Here is a 22,873-nt window from a genome sequence, read left to right as displayed (position 1 = left end):
TCCCTGCCACGGGCCATGAGATCAGGGGCTTTCATTGTACACACAGATCCCTGCCACGGGCCGTGAGATCAGGGGCATTCATTGTACACGCAGATCCCTGCCACGGGCCGTGAGATCAGGGGCTTTCATTGTACACACAGATCCCTGCCACGGGCTGGGAAATCAAGGGCTTTCATTGTACACGCAGATCCCTGCCACGGGCCGTGAGATCAGGGGCATTCATTGTACACGCAGATCCCTGCCGTGGGCCGTGAGATCAGGGGTTTCCCACACACAGTCCGATCCCCAGCACAATCAGTGAGATTAGGGACTTTCATTATATATGCCGATCCCACACAAATGCCGCTCCCTACCATGGGCAGTGGGATCAGGGGCTTCCCATGGATACATCTAACTTAGATTGTGAGCCCTCTGGGCGCAGGGAAATAACTCTAGTACCTGAATGTGATCCACTTTGAAATGCAGAAAAGCAGAATATAAACAAATAAATACCTAAATCTATCCCCGCCACAGACTGAGATCAGGGGCTTCCACTGTACTCATCTATCCTGCCATGGGCCATAGGATCAGAGAATTTGGGATAATGCAATATCACAGATAAGAACAAAAGAGCATGCCATACTGGGTCAGACCAAGGGTCCATCAAGCCCAGCATCCTGTTTCCAACAGTGGCCAATCCAGGCGATAAGAACCTGGCAAGTACCCAAAAACTAAGTCTATTCCATGTAACCATTGCTAATGGCAGTGGCTATTCTCTAAGTGAACTTAATAGCAGGTAATGGACTTCTCCTCCAAGAACTTATCCAATCCTTTTTTAAACACAGCTACACTAACTGCATTAACCACATCCTCTGGCAACAAATTCCAGAGTTTAATTGTGCGTTGAGTGAAAAAGAACTTTCTCCGATTAGTTTTAAATGTGCCCCATGCTAACTTCATGGAGTGCCCCCTAGTCTTTCTACTATCCGAAAGAGTAAATAACCATTCATGTATTAATTGGGGGATTAACTACCAGCAAATGAAGTTGCCAGGAGAGATTTTTCCAATTCCAACCTAAAACCTGTTTATTTACTTGGGGGAGGAAAGGGAAGGGCTGTAACTGTGGGAGAAAGCCGAGTATTTTGCTGCATTTTCTCTTTTTCTTCCTCCACAGTTCAAGGCCTTGCTACTGTGAAGTTCCACGGAGCTACGTTCTAACGTCCCCCACCCCCCATCCGAAACTGTCACCAGCTCAGCTAACATTATCCAATTAATTTCACTAACCGTGCGCTCAGCCCGTTTGGGAGGGGAGGTGGGCACTGTCATGGATATCCCCGGGAAAGAAGCTTTGTGCACGCAGAATCCCAACGCACGAGGAAGGGCACCGTGAGTCACGCAGCGCTACAGCTAAGGGTTTTGGACTGGATAGTGCCCCTCCCTAGAGACTGACAAAGGACTTTCAGTCACCCGGGTGTCTGCACAACTTCCAGCGCGTGGTCACTAGCAATGATGTTTCCCACTCACAGGAAGACCACAGATTCACGAATCACAGAAACTGTAACAGTTCCTGCCAGCGCGGCTGGAGTTTGTCTCCGGAGTGAAAGCGCTGGTCTGGGCAGGACATCTTCTAACATGTGCGGATGAGCCAGACAGATGGACAGCGTTGTCGGAGGGAAGCTGGGAAGTGACCAGTGGAACTCAGTCTGAGATGAGCAGGGTCCTGGATTTGCAGCTTTGGTGCTTATCATCCCACAGAAGCAGAGCCTGAGCCAGATCTGTGATGGGCAGTGCACGGCTCTCTTGCATCTCATGGCAGCACAAGGGAGCGGGTGAGATTCTCCTGTGCATGGGGGCATCCCGTGCGCACACTCCGCAGAGCTCCCCCGTTTGTACAGACTGGGGAGAGCTCTGCGTGACATCCAATTGCACAACAAGCCATTTCTTTTGCTAGTCATGCCTTAATATATGTTTTATGAAATTATACATATTATATACATGAAATAGGATATATAGCTATATATAAATATATATATATACATATATATATGTTTGTTTTGGCTGATAAAGTATGTTCCTGGAAGTGAGGAATCTCCATGGGAGAGCCACTGAGGTAAACAGATTGAAGAAACGTATATCACAACACCTCTGTGCTTGCTTTATTAAAGGCAATTATTTCATGTTTGCGGTGTCTGTTTCTGTGACCGGGTCGTAGCAGGGCTGAGTGCACATCTGCTTCCAGGAGTGATTGTCAGGCAGGTCTCCTGCTGGGGCTGCTCATAGACACAGGGACCGCACTGCTCCCCTTCCTGGACTGAGCCACTACCCCTGTGCAGTGACCCATGTCATGTTTGCAAGCTTAGAAGATTGTTTAGGCCATAGAATGGAATTGAGGACCCTGCCTCGCAGGCCAGCACACACCTGTAGCCAAGGAACCTGTGTTTCTTTATAATTGTGTTAGAAACAAAACCTTTGAGGGAAGATGTAAGTAAGTTAGCCAGATAAGACTTACAAGGGACATTCAGCCGCTGAATATCCCCATGAAAATCACTACTTAGCCAGATGCGTCTTATCTGGCTCTTTCCTCCTATTGAGCAGGTCTAGTTTATCCGGAGAACGTAAGCAGTTAGTTCTTAATAGCAGTACTGAACCAGGTAAGTGTCGCAGAATGTCCCCAACCAGAGTATCAGCATCCCCCCTCCCCCCTCCCGTGCTGCACTCTCTGGTCAGACCTCATCCCCGTGCTGCACACTCTCTGGTCAGACCTCACCCCCCTCCGTGCTGCACTCTCTGGTCAGACCTCACCCCCCCTCCCCCGTGCTGCACACTCTCTGGTGAGACCTCATCCCCGTGCTGCACACTCTCTGGTCAGACCTCACCCCCCCTCCCCCGTGCTGCACACTCTCTGGTGAGACCTCATCCCCGTGCTGCACACTCTCTGGTCAGACCTCCCCCTCCCCTGTGCTGCACACTCTCTGGTCAGTTAGGATCCTAAACCTTTGAACAGTTTGGTTTGTACGCCGAGCTGCCTGTGCTGCATCCTCAGCCTCCGTGGACACTCGAGCTGTTATTCTTATTGTTTGAACAGTTTGGTTTGTACGCCGAGCTGCCTGTGCTGCATCCTCAGCCTCCGTGGACACTCGAGCTGTTATTCTTATTGTTTGAACAGTTTGGTTTGTACGCCGAGCTGCCTGTGCTGCATCCTCAGCCTCCGTGGACACTCGAGCTGTCAGTCGTATTGTTTGAACAGTTTGGTTTGTACGCCGAGCTGCCTGTGCTGCATCCTCAGCCTCCGTGGACACTCGAGCTGTTATTCTTATTGTTTGAACAGTTTGGTTTGTACGCCGAGCTGCCTGTGCTGCATCCTCAGCCTCCGTGGACACTCGAGCTGTCAGTCGTATTGTTTGAACAGTTTGGTTTGTACGCCGAGCTGCCTGTGCTGCATCCTCAGCCTCCGTGGACACTCGAGCTGTTATTCTTATTGTTTGAACAGTTTGGTTTGTACGCCGAGCTGCCTGTGCTGCATCCTCAGCCTCCGTGGACACTCGAGCTGTCAGTCGTATTGTTTGAACAGTTTGGTTTGTACGCCGAGCTGCCTGTGCTGCATCCTCAGCCTCCGTGGACACTCGAGCTGTCAGTCGTATTGTTTGAACAGTTTGGTTTGTACGCCGAGCTGCCTGTGCTGCATCCTCAGCCTCCGTGGACACTCGAGCTGTTATTCTTATTGTTTGAACAGTTTGGTTTGTACGCCGAGCTGCCTGTGCTGCATCCTCAGCCTCCGTGGACACTCGAGCTGTTATTCTTATTGTTTGAACAGTTTGGTTTGTACGCCGAGCTGCCTGTGCTGCATCCTCAGCCTCCGTGGACACTCGAGCTGTTATTCTTATTGTTTGAACAGTTTGGTTTGTACGCCGAGCTGCCTGTGCTGCATCCTCAGCCTCCGTGGACACTCGAGCTGTTATTCTTATTGTTTGAACAGTTTGGTTTGTACGCCGAGCTGCCTGTGCTGCATCCTCAGCCTCCGTGGACACTCGAGCTGTCAGTCGTATTGTTTGAACAGTTTGGTTTGTACGCCGAGCTGCCTGTGCTGCATCCTCAGCCTCCGTGGACACTCGAGCTGTTATTCTTATTGTTTGAACAGTTTGGTTTGTACGCCGAGCTGCCTGTGCTGCATCCTCAGCCTCCGTGGACACTCGAGCTGTTATTCTTATTGTTTGAACAGTTTGGTTTGTACGCCGAGCTGCCTGTGCTGCATCCTCAGCCTCCGTGGACACTCGAGCTGTTATTCTTATTGTTTGAACAGTTTGGTTTGTACGCCGAGCTGCCTGTGCTGCATCCTCAGCCTCCGTGGACACTCGAGCTGTCAGTCGTATTGTTTGAACAGTTTGGTTTGTACGCCGAGCTGCCTGTGCTGCATCCTCAGCCTCCGTGGACACTCGAGCTGTTATTCTTATTGTTTGAACAGTTTGGTTTGTACGCCGAGCTGCCTGTGCTGCATCCTCAGCCTCCGTGGACACTCGAGCTGTTATTCTTATTGTTTGAACAGTTTGGTTTGTACGCCGAGCTGCCTGTGCTGCATCCTCAGCCTCCGTGGACACTCGAGCTGTTATTCTTATTGTTTGAACAGTTTGGTTTGTACGCCGAGCTGCCTGTGCTGCATCCTCAGCCTCCGTGGACACTCGAGCTGTTATTCTTATTGTTTGAACAGTTTGGTTTGTACGCCGAGCTGCCTGTGCTGCATCCTCAGCCTCCGTGGACACTCGAGCTGTTATTCTTATTGTTTGCCTGCATTCAGGCTGCAGAAAACTCAGGTGAGCCTGCTCCTTGTGTCCCCAGCCCCCACCTCGTCTCCAAGCCCCCTTTAGCCATTGCTGCCCTGCCTTTCTCTCTTTGAGCTGCTTCCCTCTCCTCCATGTATTGTGGTCTGGCCTTTCAAACCTACCTCTTATGTACTGCCACTTAAAATAGGTCTTTTTTTTCCAGGCCTGAAAGGCAGAGCAGATGGAAGAGAGGAGGCAGGAGATGGGGAGGGGAGAGTGAGGCTGGATTTGGAGGAAGATGTTACTGAACCCCCCCTGCAGCCAGAGCTGCTCCCCTCAAATTCAAACTTTTCTTCCTGTGCCGGAATCACAGGGCAGAGAAATGAGCTGAGGGAGGCCGACAAGCCCGTCTGATGCTGCTGGAGCATCCCTGACGCTAGGAAAGGCCTCTGGATTACACCTCCAGCCACCTGTGCCACACCTTGCTCTATCTCCCCAGGTCTTGCCTGGTGACAGGCCGAGACTACAAGTCCCAGAATTCAGTGGAACAGACGTAATCCAGCAGCTGGAGGGGGGGGGGAGTGCTGTGCATTTAGGGAGATCTCTGTAGGCAAGTCAATGATTTGTCAGGCACGGAAGTCGTCCTCTTTCCAAGGGTCACTTCTCTGACTCCACGTGGCAGGCACTCCCAGGTAGTCCTGCACAGCCGACGGGCTCAGACTGCAGCACGATGTCCATCACCGACTTTCAAAGTAAGTAGCACAGGGAAAGTGGCAGAGAGGAGGGAGCGCAGGCAGTGCAGAGGGCTGGCGTTCACCTCTCCTAATTCATTGTCCCATTACTTCCCTCTGCTCCTTGCTTCTTCTTCACAGAGCTCGGAGTAGGATTAAGCAGCTTTGGATGTTTCTTCCTTGCCTTTGGAGTTCTTCTCTACTTTGACTCGGTGCTTCTGGCCTTTGGAAATGTAAGTCTGCCCCTCAGAAAGGCCTCTCAGAGCTGCTTCCTTGCCCCCGTTAAGGATGCAAAGCTCCGGGGACCCATTTTCTCAGTCGCTCTGCATTCTTTGAAGGTTCTGACGCTGTTGGTAAGTAATTTTGTGGGTCCTTTCTTCAGATGTGACCTGGGGTCTGCCGCGTCCCCAGCACCTCGCCCTGACTGCCCCTATGCCCCCTAGAAAAGTCTCCCTGGAGCTGGTACAAGGAAGCTTCACTTGTTACCTTTTGTCGGCTTATTTTCATGGCTCTGTATATTGCATGTAACATTGTCCTTCTCGCAGTCTGACTGAGTCTGCACCTTCTAGCTCCTGGGATTTGTTTTACTTCCCAAATCACAGAAAGGAAGTTGAAGTGAAGGAGCAGGCTCCCAGCTTCCTTCCTGTCATTTACTGACCCTGCTCAGCCTCCTCTGCCCAGGACTCGGATATCACAGTCTCAATATGAAGGAAAATCCTGTCCTGTGCTGCTGAAATCCCAGAGTCCCAGTGCCAAACGTAGCCCCCGGGGTGCAAACCATTGAACTATCCTTGAGTTCTCAGCCAATGGCCACCAGCCCTGAGGTTCTCTTCCTTTCAGCCTGACATAACCTCAAGTGGCAAAAAGATGAAACCTGTTCCAAGCCACTTCTAGATACTTAGCTAGACACTGCGAGGACGCATGGTGACAGACACAAAGGTGAGCTGCATTAGCATGCACCCATCCATTTGCACATCTTTCATACGTGTGTCAGGAGAAGTCACCGCCAAGCCTGCTCTGCAGTTACAATCAATGATCCAACGACCAGCGAACGGCTCTAGAGCAGGCCTTTCAGGATAAATCACGTCCCTTGGGTTTGTCCATCCAGGACACAAAGCTGAAGTGTCCAGCTCACAACTTTAAACCAACAGTCCTCAGATTCATAAACCCCAGGCTGAGGCAGCCACGTAAGCTTAAACTCGAGAGCAGGTTCGGGCGCCTGTGAACGTGGAACCTCCCACAGCAGCTTTTAAAGTCATTCGTTTACCTGTGGTTAGTGGAGTTGAAACCTGGGCAGATCAGCAAACTGCAGCCTGGTTCAGGTTCTCCCAGGGGTTATAACAAATTATGTATCTAAACTCTTCTTGTCAGAGCATCTCTTGTTCAGCCGTCTCCCTAGCTTGTCCCTCAGCAGTATGGCCAGGGTAACTCACGTCCATGACCTCAGTTGGCTTCAAACCCCTCTAGGCATTTCCCCAACCCCTACCATCTGTTCCTCTCCTCTATTTCAGCTTCTTCTCTCCTTCCCAGCCCTCAGAGACGCCTGCCAGAGTCCCATTGCTCCTTCTAGCCACTAGGAAATCTGGGTAATGTAGTTTTCCTGTAGAAATTCCCTGCTATAGAGTTAATCCCGCCCTCCCTCCCCTTGTACTGGTCCAGTCCCACTGATTGTTGGGAACTGTAGTTCTCCCACTCCTTTCCCTCTGTACTGCCTTGGAAATTGTGAAATGATAGGGAGAGCTTTTCATTGAAATGGTGAAGTTGGACCTAGATCTTGTCCAAAAAAAAATCCTTTTTCTCCCATATGTCAAACGCCCTTTTTATTACAATATCCATAATTCAAATGCCTTATTAAAAATAACTGATAATTGATTTAAGATAATTGAAATATGAATACATTGAGTTCTGAATGTATATAAAAGATGCTTTAACGATTGGCATTGCTGCTCACTAGGCCCAAAGCTGTGGTAATTTTATCCCTCTCTGTATCTGTCACCACACGCCCAATGTATTTGCAGATAGTTTTCTTATTTTCAATCAGTTGGAAAGGCCATTGCCAAGCCTGCTTTCCTCTGCGACTGTCCTGAGAAATCCTTCTGCATCAGCGAGTATTACTCACTGTGGCAGAGCTGTCACACTGCTTTCTCTCCGTGCAGATACTGCTACTGGCCGGACTTACAATAATCATCGGCCTCCGAAGCACTTTCAGCTTTTTCTTCCAGAGGTCAAAGCTGAAGGGCACCAGCTTCTTCCTGGGAGGTGTGCTCATTGTCTTGATGAGATGGCCCATCCTGGGCATGATGCTGGAGGTGTATGGCTTCATGTCACTCTTCAGGTGAGCACTGGTATGAGAGAAATGGTCAGAGGGCTGGCATCTATTACATTATCAGGCCAATACAGTAAAATTTGCCCGCTCTCCTGTGCGCGCTATTTACTAAAAAAAAATATTCAAATTAGGAGCGGCGGCTGTCAGCGAGTTTGACAGCCACAGGTTCGGAAACCGGATGCCGGCAAATTTGAGTGTCTGATTTTCAAGCTGCGGGCCGATTTAAAAAAATTTTTTTTTAATTTTTAATTATTTTTAACTTTTGGGACCTCCGACTTAATATCGCCATGATATTAAGTCAGAGGGTGTACAGAAAAGCAGTTTTTACTGCTTTTCTGTGCACTTCCCTGGCAGAAATTAGCGCCTACCTTTGGGTAGGCGCTAATTTCTGAAAGTAAAATGTGCGGCTTGGCTGCAAATTCTATTTACTGAATCGCGCAGGAATGACTAATAGGGCCATCAACATGCTATTAGTTTTGGGGGGGTTGGACGCGCGTTTTCGACGCGCTATTACCCCTTACTGAATAAGGGTAAAGCTATTACCCCTTATTCAGTAAGGGGTATAGCTAGCGCGTCCAAAACGCGCGTCCAAAACGCGCGTCCAAACGCGGGTTAACAGTGCGCTCCACCGGAGCCTGTAATCTGAGGTGCTTCAACCAGCAAATTCTGTGTCCTGTGTCCACGCTTGAGAGCGACATCCAGTCTGGTGTAAATGAGGAAAATGGCACTCCAGGTGCCAGAATGCACATAGCTAGGAGTCCTCCTCCCTGCTCTCAGTTCACTAGGAAGTCAGGGCTAGAGGCTCTCCCACATCTTAGGGGAACTTTACTTCAGCACATCCTCTCCCAAACAGGGAAAAAGATAAAGACGATACAGCCCAACCAGCCTGCCTATCCACACAGTCCCTTCCTCTCCCTCAGAGATCCCCTGTGCTTGTCCCAGGCTTTCCTAAGTTCATATCCTGTCCTTGTCTCCACCACCTCCACTGGGAGGCCGTTCCTTGCACCCACCACCCTCTCTGTAAAGAAATATTTCCTAAGATTACCCCCAAGTCTGCCCCCTTTCACCCTCATCCCATGACCCCTCATCCAGAGCCTCCTGTGCATTGATACCTTTGAGGTATGTAAATGTCTCTATCATATCTCTCCTATCTTGCTTTATCTATGGGGTAAACACATTTAGTCTGAAAAATAAGACTGGAGAGTTAGAATGAATGGTGCTAAAGAAAGATATTGACATAATTGGCATCTCAAGGCCTGGTGGAAAACAAATTAGCAATGGGACACTGTGATACCAGTGTATAAATTATATTATAATGACAGGGCAGATAAAATTGTTGGAGGGGTGGCACTATGGGGTGGATTTTCAAAGGGTTACATGCGAGAGTTACGCGCATAACCCCAAGAATCCGCTCCTGCATGCGCTGAGCCTATTTTGCATAGGCCAGGCGACGTGCAAAAGCCCCGGGACACGCGTATGTCCCGGGGCTTGAAAAAGGGGGCAGGGCGTAGGCAGGGTGTGGACGGGGCTGGAGCCTCCAGGCACAGCGGCCATTTGCTGCTGTGCCCGAGATCGCGGGCCAGCCGTCAGCCAGCGCGCGCAACCTACGCCTGCCCGGAGGCAGGCACAACTTCTAAGTTAAAGGTAAGGGGGGGTTTTAGGAAGGGCTTGGGGGGCGGGTTAGGGAGGGGAAGGGGCGGAAGGAACGTTCCCTCTGAGGCAGCTCCAATTTTGGAGCGGCTTCGGAGGGAATGGAGGAAGGCTGCGCGTCAGTTGCACAATTGTGCATCCCCTTGCACGCGCCAACCCTGGATTTTATAACATGCACTCGTGCACATGTTATAAAATCAGGCGTAGATTTGTGTGCGCCGGATTGCACGCACAAATCTACACCCGTACGTAACTTAATATCTGGCCCTATATGTTTACGATGGAACAGAGACAAGCAGGATAAAGGTTTTGCAGGAAACCTGCACTCTGGAATCCATATAGATTGAAATTCCAAGGGTAAAAGGGAAGAGTATAATAGTGGGGATGTAATATTAAAGCCTGGTCAGGATGAGGAAACAGACTGTAACATGCTAACAGAGGTTAGGACAGTGGACTCTTCAGCTTGGAGAAGAGCTGGATGAGGGGAGATATGATATAGAGGTCTATAAAATAATGAGTGGAATGGAACGAGTAAATGTTAATTAGTTGTTTACGCTTTCACAAAGTACAAAGACCAGGGGACACACAATTAAGTTACTAGGTAATACATTTAAATTAATAAGAGAAAATATTTTTTTTACTCAACGCATAATTAAGCTCTAGAAGTTGTTGCCAGAGGATGTGAAGAAAGCTATTAGTATAACTGCATTTAAAAAGGTTTGGACAAGTTCCTGGAGGAAAAGTTCATTAACCATTATTAAGGGAGAGTTTCAGAAATCCACTGCTTATTCTTAGGATAAGCAGCTTGGAATCTACCTACCCCTTGGAATCCTGCCAGGTACTTGTGGACCTGGCTTGGCCACTGTTGGAAACAGGATACTGGGCTTGATGGATCCTTGGTCTGACCCAGCATGGCATGTTCTTATGTGATGATAATGTGATTAAATTTGACATAATCACTGGAGGGTGAATATTAAGGAAATCTACTGCAATAGCATTTGACTCTAAAAAAGGGAGATTATGATAAAATGAGGAAATTTGTTAGAAAAAAACTGCAAGGAGAAATTCACAAGGTTAAAAGCTTGCTGGAGGCATGGACACTGTTTAAAATTACCATACTTGAGTCCCAGACAAAATGTATTCCACACATTAAAGAAACGGTCGAAGGAAAGGCATATAACTGCTGGCATGGTTTAATAGTGAGGTAAAAGAGGCAATTAAAGCCAGAAAGTCATCTTTCAAAAAAAATGGAAAGCAAACCCAAATGAGGAAAACAGGGAACAGCATAAGCACTGGAAAAGTTAGATGTAAAAAAGTAATTAAGCAGCTAAGAGAGAATTTGAAAAGAAACTTGCATAGAGGTAAAAACAAATAATAAAAAAAAATTTTCAAGCACATTCGAAGCAGAAAGCCTGTTAGGGAATCATTTGAGCTGCTAGATGACCAAGGTCTTAAAGGAGTGGTCTTGGAGGACAAAGAAATAGAAGAAAAACTAAATTAATTCTATACCTCTGACTTTACTGAGGAGGATGTTAGGGTCATACCCACAACAGAAACAATTAATTATGGTGATGACTCTGAGCGACTAGGTGGAATCACTGTGAAACTGGAAGACTTAATAACACAGATTATCAGACTAAAGAATAACAAATCACCAGCACCAGATGGTATTCACCCCAGAGTTCGGTAGAAATTAAAAAATGAAATTGCAGACTTATTTCTCATGATTTGCAACCTATTATTTAAGACAGCCATAACGCCAGAAGCCTGGAGGATAGCCAATGTGATACCAGTTTTAAAAAGGGTTCCAGGGAATGGATGATTCAGAAAATTACAGAACAGTGAGCCTGATATCAGTGCTGGGCAAAATGGTTGAAGCTATTTTTAAAAATGAAATTACTGACCACATAAATAAACATGATTTAATGGGGGAGAGTCAGCGTGGATTTTGTAAAGGGAAGTCTTGCCTCACCAATTTACTAGATTTTGTGGCGGATGTAAATACAAATTTGGATAAAAGTGAGCCAGTTGATACAGTGTATTTGGATTTTCAGAAGGAATTTGACAGAGTCCCTCATGAGAGACTCCTCGGGAAATTGGGAGGTCATAGGATTGGAGGCGATGTGCTGTTGTGGCTTGGTACCTGAATAAAAGACAGGAAACAGAGAGTAGGAGTAAATGGTCAGTTTTCTGAATGGAGAAAGGTCGTTAGTGGAGTGCCCAAGGGGGTCTACATTGGGACCTCTGCTATTTAGCATATTCATAAATGATCTGGAGAAAAGAATGATGAGTGAGTTAAAACAATTTTTTTGTCATCTGTAAAATGTTGTTGAGTCATTAAAACAGTTGTGGATTATGAAGAACTTTGTGATTCTAGGAGGCAGGGCATCTAAATGGCAGGTACTATTTAATGTGGACAAATACAAAGTAATGCATGAAGGTAAAAATAATCCCAATTATAGGGACACCATGCTGGGTTTCACATTAGGAGTCACCACCCAAGAAAAGGACCTCGAAGTCCTTGTGACGATTCCTTCAAATCTTTGGTTCAGTGAGTGTCGGCGACCAAAAAGGCAAATAGAACATTATGAATTGTTTGGAAAGGCTGAGAGCATAAAACTGAGAATATCATCCTAACTCTGATCCAGGGTGTGACTGCACCCTGAGTATTGGGAGCAGTTCTGGTCGCCCCCATCTCCAGAAAGACACAGGGGACACAGAGAAGGTGACAGAAATGATAAAGGGGATAGAACAGCTCCCTCAGGGAGAAAGCCCAAACAGATCAGGGCTCTTTAACTTGGAAAAAAGAAGACTGAGGGGTTATGATTTATAAAATCACGACGGGTAGAACGAATAAATAGAGAACGTTATGTATCCTTCAGATATCACTAGGACTAAGGGATGCTCATGAAAGTAGCAGCCGGCAGATTTAAAGCAATCACAGGAAGCTTTTTGTCCCTCAGCACACAATGAAACTATGGAATCTGAGGCCAGGGGATGGGATGAAGGCAAGGGACACAGTGGGGTTCAAAAGAGGACTGGAGAAGCTCCTGAAGGAAAGTCCAGAACCAGTTATTAACCAGGCAGACTTGGGAAAGCGGACGCTCATCCCTGGGAGTGAGGAACAAGAAAGCAATCAACTACTGAGGATCTGCTGCTGCTTGTGCTGGGCTCAGTGAATAATAAAGACTTCTCTTTCCCCAGAGCATTCTTGCCAGTTGTGTCTGGGTTGCTGGGATCGCTGGCTAATATCCCCTTCCTGAGTGTGGTAAGTTCTTGGGATAGAGGAGGTGCTAAGCATGAGCATAGGGAGCACGTGGCGAGATGAACGCAAACCTAAAAAGAAATCTCTCTCCCCAAACTCTCACATAGCTGGCACCACATCATCCCATCACTTCTATTGCTATCTCTTCCTCCCAACGTTTGATGGAAATAAAGGGTTAACCAGCGCTGGTGCAAGAGGTTTTGCTGCTTTAGGTGAACCTCTGTTCTTGCAACCCCTCCCCCAGTTTACCTGTGCTGGAGCCACTGTGCTGGAAGCAGTGGCTCCAGCACAGCGCTCCCACCCTCTGGAGGCAATGACTCCAGCACAGCGCTCCCTCCCTCTGGTGGTAGTGGCTCCAGCACAGCGCTCCTCCCTCTGGTGGCAGTGGCTCCAGCACAGCGCTCCCTCCCTCCGGTGGCAGTGGCTCCAGTACAACGCTCCCTCCCTCTGGAGGCAGTAACTCCAGCACAGCGCTCCCTCCCTCTGGTGGCAGTGGCTCCAGCACAGCGCTCCCTCCCCCTGGAAGCAGTGGCTCCAGCACAGCGCTCCCTCCCTCTGGTGGCAGTGGCTCCAGCACGGCGCTCCCACCCTCTGGAGGCAGTGGCTCCAGCACAGCGCTCCCTCCCTCTGGTGGCAGTGGCTCCGGCACAGCGCTTCCTGCCCCTGGAAGCAGTGGCTCCAGCACAGCGCTCCCTCCCTCTGGTGGCAGTGGCTCCAGCACAGCGCTCCCTCCCTCTGGAAGCAGTGGCTCCAGCACAGCGCTCCCTCCCTTTGGTGGCAGTGGCTCCAGCACAGTGTTCCCTCCTACAGGTGGCAGTGGCTCCAGCACAGCGCTCCCTCCCTCTGGAGGCAGTGGCTCCAGCACAGCGCTCCCTCCCTCTGGTGGCAGTGGCTCCAGCACAGCATTTCCATCTTTAGAATTAGCTCTGACACAGATCCCCTCTGACCTTTTGCTGCCACCAATATTTTGTCATTATAGGCGATTTCTTTAGTTTGCCTAAGGGAAGCAATGGCCCTGAAGTTAACAGAAAGAACAAAAAAAGGTGAAGCCTTTTTAATGGGCTAGCAATATTTCTTGACTAACTTTTAGGAGTTCATACTCCCTTCCTCAGGTCAGAATTGAATCAGAATCAAAATCTATTCTGACCTGAGCAAGGAAGTATTAGTGAATGAAAGCTGGTCAAGAAATATATGATATTAATTTAATAGAAGGTATAAGGCTGTCAGAATGCTCCAGAATGCCATTCCAGTTCCTTTTCTTACCTCCCTCCCCCAGACCATCTGACGCCAGCACTGAGCAGTTCTCTGAGGGGCTGATGCAATAAGACGAACGCTGAAAATAGGCACTCGCATTGAGCATCCATTTTCCTAAAGTATTCACAGTCACATCCCCTGGGCTATGTAAAAAAGGGGAGAATTGTGTGTCCGTAGCACCCAAATGCATCGGACACCCACAATAGCAATGGGCGCTCAATACGATTGTGTGCGTTTTTATCCTGCATCTTCAGGCCGATTTTGCTGAGGTCACTGAAGATGCCCATAGCTAAGCGTCCCTTGCTATGGGAGTCTAAATTGTGCGTCCAGAAGAATGTTTTGTTTTTTTTTAAATCAAGCCAATATACATTTATTTTCAACCCCACAAGCAGTAAATTTAAGTCTCACAATACTAAGTAGGAGGAACCACAGAGGACCATATTTTTAAATTTCTCATGAGCCCTTGGCTTGCAGATTGACTTAAGACCAGCTCCGGGGTTGGAGTTAATTCTGGCGCATTTAAAAGTGCATGTTGGATGCACAGTGATTTTCTGCATCGGGGGTAATATCAAATAGCCTCATCTACATGGCATTAACGTGATGGGTGCTATCAGCTACACATTTGCTTGGGCATGCATTTTGGATGTGCTTATCTCCTTATTACATCAGGTATTCGTCTAGCGCAACCAAAACGCGCATAAACCTGTGCATAGGCTGAGCGCACTTTATTGCATCAGCACCTGAGAATTTGAGCCTTGCGGTGCCTGCACTCTCACGTTGGTCTGTGCTCTTAAGTCTGAAATCAGGTCAGGTGGGGAGAATGAGTGACTGGCTGGGGAGAGTAAGTTGGCTGGATGGTAGGGGGCACTGGCTACTTGGCTAGTAGGCTGGGGGCGATGCTGCAGACAGAGAATGTCTGTCTGTGGGGCACCGGCTGGTAGGGGAGATGACAGACTGATTGGGGATGGGGTCAAGTTGCTTGGTTAGGGGAGGATTAGTTAACCAGATAGGGGACTGGCTGGGGGACAGACTGGATGGAGGAGCTGGCTATCAGCAAGGGGGCAGGCAGGCTGAGTGGGGGTAAATGACTGACTGTGGGTACTGACAGTCTGGAGGAATGTGCAGGCTGATGGTTGGGGGGCAAGCTATTTAGAGAGATGGAATGACTGTGGAACAGGGAAGAGAGAGCGACTGGTAGGCACCTTCCTGCCCCTCATAATGTGTATGTGCCCTAGTTCTATTTCCTTTTTATTTAGAAACTAAGCCCTGAAAAGCTATCACCTTATTAACCTGTATTTCCTTCCTTCAATGATGTCATGTTTCTGCTATCATGATGTCACAAACAGGTGTGACTGTCAGGCCAGGAAGCCCCCACTCTCCAGCCAGTAGCAAGCACTCACCTCCCTACAGGGTATATCACACGTTCAGAAATCACAAGTCTGCCCCACAGAAGCAGCTCCATAGTTACTGCTGACTCTCCCCTGCCCTCCTAGCATGAGCTGTCAGCCGTGTGGCAAATTCTCCGGGGTTTCCACTATGCCTGGTGAGATGAATCTGCCCTGCGGTGGCCCTCAGCCCCAGCATGCAGGCGGATAGAGGCCATATCCCCTTTATTCAGATTCTCAGTGAAAGCCAGAGATGGGATGGAAGGTTAAAAGATGCCGTCCCAGTTTTGCTAACCCTTGACTATTGCTGTTACAGCTGCTGCACCGCCTGGGAGGAAGCAAGCCCAGCACCGTGTGACCCAGAAGCAGAAAGCGAGGCAAGGCTTGCTCCCCAGTCCCCACCATCCTCCACTCTCCCAGCTTTCAGCGATGCCTTCTTCCTGTGCCAGCTGCCATGGGAAAGGGGCACTAACTGTTTCTATGATTCTGATGTTCCTCTTCCTGGTTTCTTCTGTTTTGCTGCTCTCACCCCTGAATATTTCTGCCCTGTGTGACCCAAAGGGTTCTCTGACCATTTCTTGAACAGGGAACAGCTGCAAGGTCAGCAGCAGGTGCACACTCCCCACCAGAAGATCACCACATAGCCACATGCAGACAGATCTGGTGCCAGAAAGCAGGACTGGCACGGAGGTGGGACTGGCACAGAGGTGGGACTGGCACGGAGATGGGACTGGCACGGAGGTGGGACTGGCACGGAGGTGGGACTGGCACGGAGGTGGCACTGGCACAGAGGTGGGACTGGCACAGAGATGGGACTGGCACGGAGGTGGGACTGGCACGGAGGTGGCACTGGCACGGAGGTGGCACTGGCACGGAGGTGGCACTGGCACGGAGGTGGGACTGGCACGGAGGTGGCACTGGCACGGAGGTGGGACTGGCACGGAGATGGGACTGGCACGGAGGTGGGACTGGCACGGAGGTGGCACTGGCACGGAGGTGGGACTGGCACGGAGGTGGCACTGGCACGGAGATGGGACTGGCACGGAGATGGGACTGGCACGGAGGTGGGACTGGCACGGAGATGGGACTGGCACAGAGGTGGGACTGGCACAGAGGTGGGACTGGCACGGAGGTGGGACTGGCACAGAGGTGGGACTGGCACAGAGGTGGGACTGGCACGGAGGTGGGACTGGCACGGAGGTGGGACTGGCACGGAGGTGGGACTGGCACAGAGGTGGGACTGGCACAGAGGTGGGACTGGCACAGAGGTGGGACTGGCACAGAGGTGGGACTGGCACAGAGGTGGGACTGGCACGGAGGTGGGACTGGCACAGAGGTGGGACTGGCACGGAGGTGGGACTGGCACGGAGATGGGACTGGCACAGAGGTGGGACTGGCACAGAGGTGGGACTGGCACGGAGGTGGGACTGGCACAGAGGTGGGACTGGCACAGAGGTGGGACTGGCACGGAGGTGGGACTGGCACGGAGGTGGGACTGGCACAGAGATGGGACTGGCACGGAGATGGGACTGGCACGGAGGTGGGACTGGCACAGAGGTGGGACTGGCACAGAGGTGGGACTGGCACGGAGGTGGGACTGGCACGGAGATGGGACTGGCACGGAGGTGGGACTGGCACGGAGGTGGGACTGGCACGGAGATGGGACTGGCACGGAGATGGGACTGGCACGGAGGTGGGACTGGCACGGAGGTGGGACTGGCACGGAGGTGGGACTGGCACGGAGATGGGACTGGCACGGAGGTGGGACTGGCACGGAGGTGGGACTGGCACGGAGGTGGGACTGGCACAGAGATGGGACTGGCACGGAGATGGGACTGGCACGGAGGTGGGACTGGCACAGAGGTGGGACTGGCACAGAGGTGGGACTGGCACGGAGATGGGACTGGCACGGAGGTGGCACTGGCACGGAGGTGGGACTGGCACGGAGGTGGGACTGGCACAGAGATGGGACTGGCACGGAGATGGGACTGGCACGGAGGTGGGACTGGCACGGAGGTGGGACTGGCACGGAGGTGGCACTGGCACAGAGATGGGACTGGCACGGAGATGGGACTGGCACGGAGGTGGGACTGGCACGGAGATGGGACTGGCACGGAGGTGGGACTGGCACGGAGGTGGGACTGGCACGGAGGTGGGACTGGCACGGAGGTGGCACTGGCACGGAGGTGGGACTGGCACAGAGGTGGGACTGGCACGGAGGTGGGACTGGCACGGAGATGGGACTGGCACAGAGGTGGGACTGGCACGGAGATGGGACTGGCACGGAGGTGGGACTGGCACGGAGGTGGGACTGGCACAGAGGTGGGACTGGCACGGAGGTGGGACTGGCACGGAGGTGGGACTGGCACAGAGGTGGGACTGGCACAGAGGTGGGACTGGCACGGAGATGGGACTGGCACGGAGGTGGCACTGGCACGGAGGTGGGACTGGCACGGAGGTGGGACTGGCACGATGGGACTGGCACGGAGGTGGGACTGGCACGGAGATGGGACTGGCACGGAGGTGGGACTGGCACGGAGGTGGGACTGGCACGGAGGTGGCACTGGCACGGAGGTGGGACTGGCACGGAGGTGGCACTGGCACGGAGGTGGGACTGGCACGGAGGTGGCACTGGCACGGAGGTGGGACTGGCACGGAGATGGGACTGGCACGGAGGTGGGACTGGCACGGAGGTGGGACTGGCACGGAGGTGGGACTGGCACGGAGGTGGGACTGGCACGATGGGACTGGCACGGAGGTGGGACTGGCACGGAGATGGGACTGGCACGGAGGTGGGACTGGCACGGAGGTGGGACTGGCACAGAGATGGGACTGGCACGGAGGTGGGACTGGCACGGAGGTGGGACTGGCACAGAGATGGGACTGGCACGGAGGTGGGACTGGCACAGAGGTGGGACTGGCACGGAGGTGGGACTGGCACGGAGGTGGGACTGGCACGGAGGTGGGACTGGCACGATGGGACTGGCACGGAGGTGGGACTGGCACGGAGATGGGACTGGCACGGAGGTGGGACTGGCACGGAGGTGGGACTGGCACGGAGGTGGCACTGGCAGGGAGGTGGGACTGGCACGGAGGTGGCACTGGTTCTCCTAGAGCCGCTCAGAGCCCATGAGAAGGTAGGGCTAGCAGCTCACTATCTGGGGGGCTACCGAGAGCACCTTGGATAATTAAAAAGCAGATTCCTGCAGGGGAAGGGATGATGAGAGGAGGAGTGGGACAGCGATGAAGGGGGGAGGGCAGGAGGAGGGAGGAAGGCTGAGTGGCAGTCAGGTTTCTTTCCCTAACCCCCTGGCAGTAAGAAGCTGAACGGGGGGGGGCTCCATCCCCGGCCTGGCCCCAGCTGGGGTTGGGTCCCGGCTGCTGATGTCACCGCTGCCTCCAGAATAAAACGGGAGGGCTGCAGCCGGCGACTCCGCTTTCCAGGGAGGCTGCGGGGTCAGACGGACGGACGGACGCACGCACGGACAGACAGACAGGTAGGGGGGTGGCAACCTCCGCCGCCTTCCGGGCTTCTTTCGTAATGGGGGCTTCTGCCTGCCCCCAGGGGGGAGGATCGGGGGCCGGAGCCTTTGTAACTCTGCACTGAAACCTGTTAGAGACAAGGAGCTGGGGTTCAGTTTTTAATTTGTTTGTCCTGGGACTTTGAATGTTACAACAAAAATAAAAGTCAGGTGAAAACTGTCTTTGTTAAAACGGAGGAGAAAAATCAGCGGAAAAGTCATTTTTTTGTTAAACATTTGCAGGAAAAATAAAATAAAAACTGAAAAAGAAGGTCCCTCTGATAACTTTCACACTTCTGGTCACTTTGTAAGGAAGATTACAAAGCAATTGCCCCCCCCCGGACCCACGGCTCAAGGTCTGAGAAGAGCAATCGCCGCCTCTGATGCCAGAGTCCACCCTGCCCCCGCTTTTGCCCTTCTGTTTTGGGGTTCAGGGCAATAAGGTCCATGGTCCACAGAGGAGACTGCCCCAGGGGCTCTCCTGCAGGTCTCTAACCACAGCCCCAGTGCTCCCTGGAGGGGGCAAGAACCTGGCAGGATCCCAAGGAGAAGCAGGGGATTTCTGCAGCTCCACCTTAATAATGCTTCTTGGACTTGTCCTCCAGGAACTTGCACTAACAGCTTTCACCACATCCTCCGGCAACAAATTCTAGAGTTTAATTATGCATTGAGAAAAAAAATTATCTTATTAACTTCATTGTGTGTCTGATTAACGTTTTCTCATTCCCTGTCACTCATTATTTTATAGACCTCTATCCTATCCCCCCTCAGCCGTCTCTTCTCCAAGGTAAAGAGTCCTAACCTCTTCAGCCTTTTCTCATAGGGGAGCCGTTCCATCCCCTTTATCATCTTTTCCCTTCTATGTACTTTTTCTAATTCTGCTCTATCTTTTTTGAGATATGCTGACAGAACTGCACACAATACTCAAGATGAGGTCTCACCATGCAGTGATACAGAGGCGTTAGGATATTCTCTGTTTTATTCTCCAGTCCTTTCCTAATAATCCCTAGCATTCTGTTTGCTTTCTTGGCTGCTGCTGCTGCTGCACACTGAGCAGAAGATTTCAAAGTATTTTCAAGGATGACCCCTACATCCTTTTCCTGAGTGCCGACTCCTAATGTGAACCTTGCATTTTGTAGCTATAATTTGGGTTTCTCTTCCCTAACTGCATCACTTTGCACTTGTCTACATTACATTTCATTTGCCATTTACATGCCCAGTCTTCCAGTTTTGCAAGGTCCTCTTGCAATTTCTCACAATCCTCTTGTGATTTAACAATTTTGAATAATTTAGTGTCATTGGCAAATTTGATCACCTCACTCGTTGTTCCCATTTGCAGGTCATTTATAAATATATTAAAAAGCAGTGATCCCAGAACAGATCCCGGGGGCTCCACTATTCCCCTTTCTTCACTGGGAACATTTACCATTGAGCCCTTCTCTCTGTTTTTTATCTTTTAACCAGTTCCCAATCCACAACAGTAGACTGCCCCTTATCCCACGACTTTTCAATTTCCTAAAAATTCCCTCTTGAGGGAGTTTGTCAAATGCTTTCTGGCTCACCTTCATACAAAAAATATAGCAAATTGGCCACTTTTGGAAACAGGATGCTGGGCTTGATGGACCCTTGGTCTGACCCAGTATGGCAGGTTCTTATGTTATTAAATTGGTGAGCAAGACTTCCCTTGCCTTTGTTCCACGAAACTATGCCTATCTATATGTTCAGCAATTTTGTTTATTTTGTTTATTGGTATTACTTTTTGCTTTTATGAGAAGCTTCTTTTCAAATTCTTTCTTGCTCTGCTTTGTTACTGTTTTACATTTAATTTCTCATGTAATTAAGTCACTCAATACTTACTTTAGTTTAAATGCAAATACTTATAAAGAATTATAAAATATTAGACTTTTACTTTATTGATTTATTTAAGATTCACCTGCAAAGTTTGTGGTGGGGCAGAATAAAAACGTACATAATGAAAGAAGACAGCTAAAAAAAACCACATTGGGATTAGAAAGCAAGGTGAACTCCTTAGTAAAGAAGAGGGAGGCTTGGTCCAGGACTGTTTGGAGATGTCTCATCCATCAAGCTGCTCGGCCAGCAAATCTTTAAAGGAACTGAAAAGAGAGACGTTTGAAAGGTTTTCCTCGACTCTTTGGGTGCTGTAAAGGGAGAGAATTGCTTTCTGTGGAGAGGACGAGACTTCAGCTTTGCAACCTCTTCCCTGGCCACCCATAATATTCAGGATAAAGTATAAAGTACTTACGATCATTCATGGTTTAATACACAATTCTTCTTCCACTTGGCTCCGTATCGATAAACCTGCTCGACATTTAAGATCATTAACACAAAATCTATTCGACATCCCATCACCACGACTGGTGAGACGGAGAGCGTTCCCTGTAGCTGGACCCTCCCTCTGTAATTCTTTATTAACTGTAAAAAATCTCTGAAAGCACATCTGTTTCAATTAGCATTCAATACTTCATCAAATACACAATAATAATAATCACCCAACCCCTCCTCCTCCCCCCCCCTTTTTATAGCATTTTTCCTCTGCCACCCATTATAACTTTACAAAATCCATTACTTACTCTCCCCCCCTTACATAGGGCGTTTGATGGCACAACCCCTTCTTTCTATTAAGACTTTTAGTTTTTAAATATTAATTCTTTGTTCTATTGTTTATATACCAATTTGTGTAACTTTTATTCCTTTTTCATTTATTTTCTAATCTGTTTTATTTTATATTACTTTTTGTAAACCGTTTTGATAAAACGTACATTTTAAAAACGGTATATAAATACTTTTAAATAAAGAAAGAGATAAGGATGAAAGAGAAGGGGGTGCAGAAGTTTAAGGACAGGAGCAGGTTGGGAATAATGAGAACCACCTTGCACTGCGTGTGCTGATCCAGGGAGCCAGTGCATTGAAATAAGGCGGAGATAATGTGGCCATGGAGCTTTGCAAGTTCTGGCTGATTTGCAGGTCCCTGGCAGTGCTGTGAGGCAGACCCGCGTATAATAAAGCGTTAGAGTAATCCAGGGAGGAAATGATGTCCACAGCTAATACCGGTGTATAAAAGTCTCTAAATAAATGAATAAATAAGGGTGGAAGAGTGGGGCATTTGGGGAGGGAAGCAGAGAAAGCTGAAGGGATTATGAGAGGAGGGAGGGGCCTATGGGAGAAGCCCAGGGACACGAGGAGTCTCCTGAGATGTGGGAATTAGTGAAAATGATTCCACGTCTCGTTTGTGACTCGGGAGGCCTTTATCGGTTGATCATTTACCTTCTTTTCCTGAAAGGTTTTTCACGAGGTTTCATGTGCAATTTGTGAGACTTCACTCCTTTCCACCGTCTAAAGTCAGTTTCGCCACCGAGCTGGGGGGATCGGATCTTTGTGACTGTAGATCGGTTCTTTTCTAACGCCCATGTGCTCACCCCCTAATGCTGCTGGGGTGAGGCTGCGCTGCCCAGGAGAGCTCCTGGGTCTCTGAGCCAGAAAGCGCGAGAAGTTGCCCTTTGCCCCAGCTTTGCTATTTCCTGCCTGTGACAGGGAGCTGTGCACTGCTCTACCTCTGCCCATTACTGCCCCAGGATTGTCCTCTCGCCAGCCTCTCTTGCTGCTTCCTGCACTGTCACACAGGCTCCAAGTTTTGCTCTTAAGACCCAGGACATGTTCTCATGTCTCCTTTCTCCCACTGATTAATATGATTTTCCTGCAGTGCTAACAGAGCAGAGGTCCTGAGGAGCCGTTAATGATTGTGTGGAATTTCTTGCCAGAGGATGTGGTTAGTGCAGTTAGTGTAGCTGGGTTTAAAGGAGGTTTGGATAAGTTCTTGGAGGAGAAGTCCATTACCTGCTATTAATTAAGTTGCTATTACTAGCAATGGTTACATGGAATAGACTTAGTTTTTGGGTACTTGCCAGGTTCTTGTGACTTGGATTGGCCACTGTTGGAAACAGGATGCTGGGCTTGATGGACCCTTGGTCTGACCCAGCATGGCAG

At 49.9% G+C, this 22,873-nt stretch overlaps 2 protein-coding genes and 1 long non-coding RNA gene across 3 annotated transcripts in view; 2 read left to right on the top strand and 1 right to left on the bottom strand.

The window, feature by feature from the left end:
• The window catches only part of PLEKHA6 (pleckstrin homology domain containing A6), an 82,298-nt gene extending 80,138 nt beyond the window's left edge, over positions 1-2,160 (top strand). The window contains 1 exon segment of the mRNA XM_029573888.1: positions 1,154-2,160. The gene's annotated coding sequence lies outside the window, so the exon portion shown is untranslated.
• A 3,257-nt stretch (positions 2,161-5,417) lies between these two features.
• On the top strand, positions 5,418-16,383 carry GOLT1A (golgi transport 1A). The gene is made up of 5 exons (XM_029574039.1): positions 5,418-5,488; positions 5,609-5,700; positions 7,624-7,802; positions 12,648-12,711; positions 15,664-16,383. The coding sequence occupies exons 1-5, from the start codon at positions 5,467-5,469 to the stop codon at positions 15,703-15,705; spliced, it is 399 nt and encodes a 132-aa protein (XP_029429899.1). The 5' UTR covers positions 5,418-5,466; the 3' UTR covers positions 15,706-16,383.
• A 4,399-nt stretch (positions 16,384-20,782) lies between these two features.
• LOC115074597 lies at positions 20,783-22,545 on the bottom strand. Its single transcript, XR_003852292.1, has 3 exons — positions 22,154-22,545; positions 21,132-21,314; positions 20,783-20,982 (listed from the first exon to the last, which is right to left on the bottom strand). It is a non-coding gene; the product is annotated as an uncharacterized LOC115074597 (long non-coding RNA).
• Positions 22,546-22,873: the final 328 nt, after the last annotated feature.

The sequence above is a fragment of the Rhinatrema bivittatum genome, chromosome 12 (genome assembly GCF_901001135.1).
Source record: "Rhinatrema bivittatum chromosome 12, aRhiBiv1.1, whole genome shotgun sequence".
NCBI classification, from domain to species: Eukaryota; Metazoa; Chordata; class Amphibia; order Gymnophiona; family Rhinatrematidae; genus Rhinatrema; species Rhinatrema bivittatum.
The sequence above is the reverse complement of the archived record's forward strand: the minus strand, read 5'-3'. Positions and strand labels throughout refer to the sequence as shown.

Bases quoted from the DNA above. Each gene is read 5' to 3' on its own strand.
- GOLT1A (XM_029574039.1), top strand. From the start codon at position 5,467: ATGTCCATCACCGACTTTCAAA. The intron at 5,489-5,608 runs GTAAGTAGCACA...TCTTCTTCACAG, and splicing joins GTCCATCACCGACTTTCAAA to AGCTCGGAGTAGGATTAAGC. The intron at 7,803-12,647 runs GTGAGCACTGGT...CTCTTTCCCCAG, and splicing joins GGCTTCATGTCACTCTTCAG to AGCATTCTTGCCAGTTGTGT.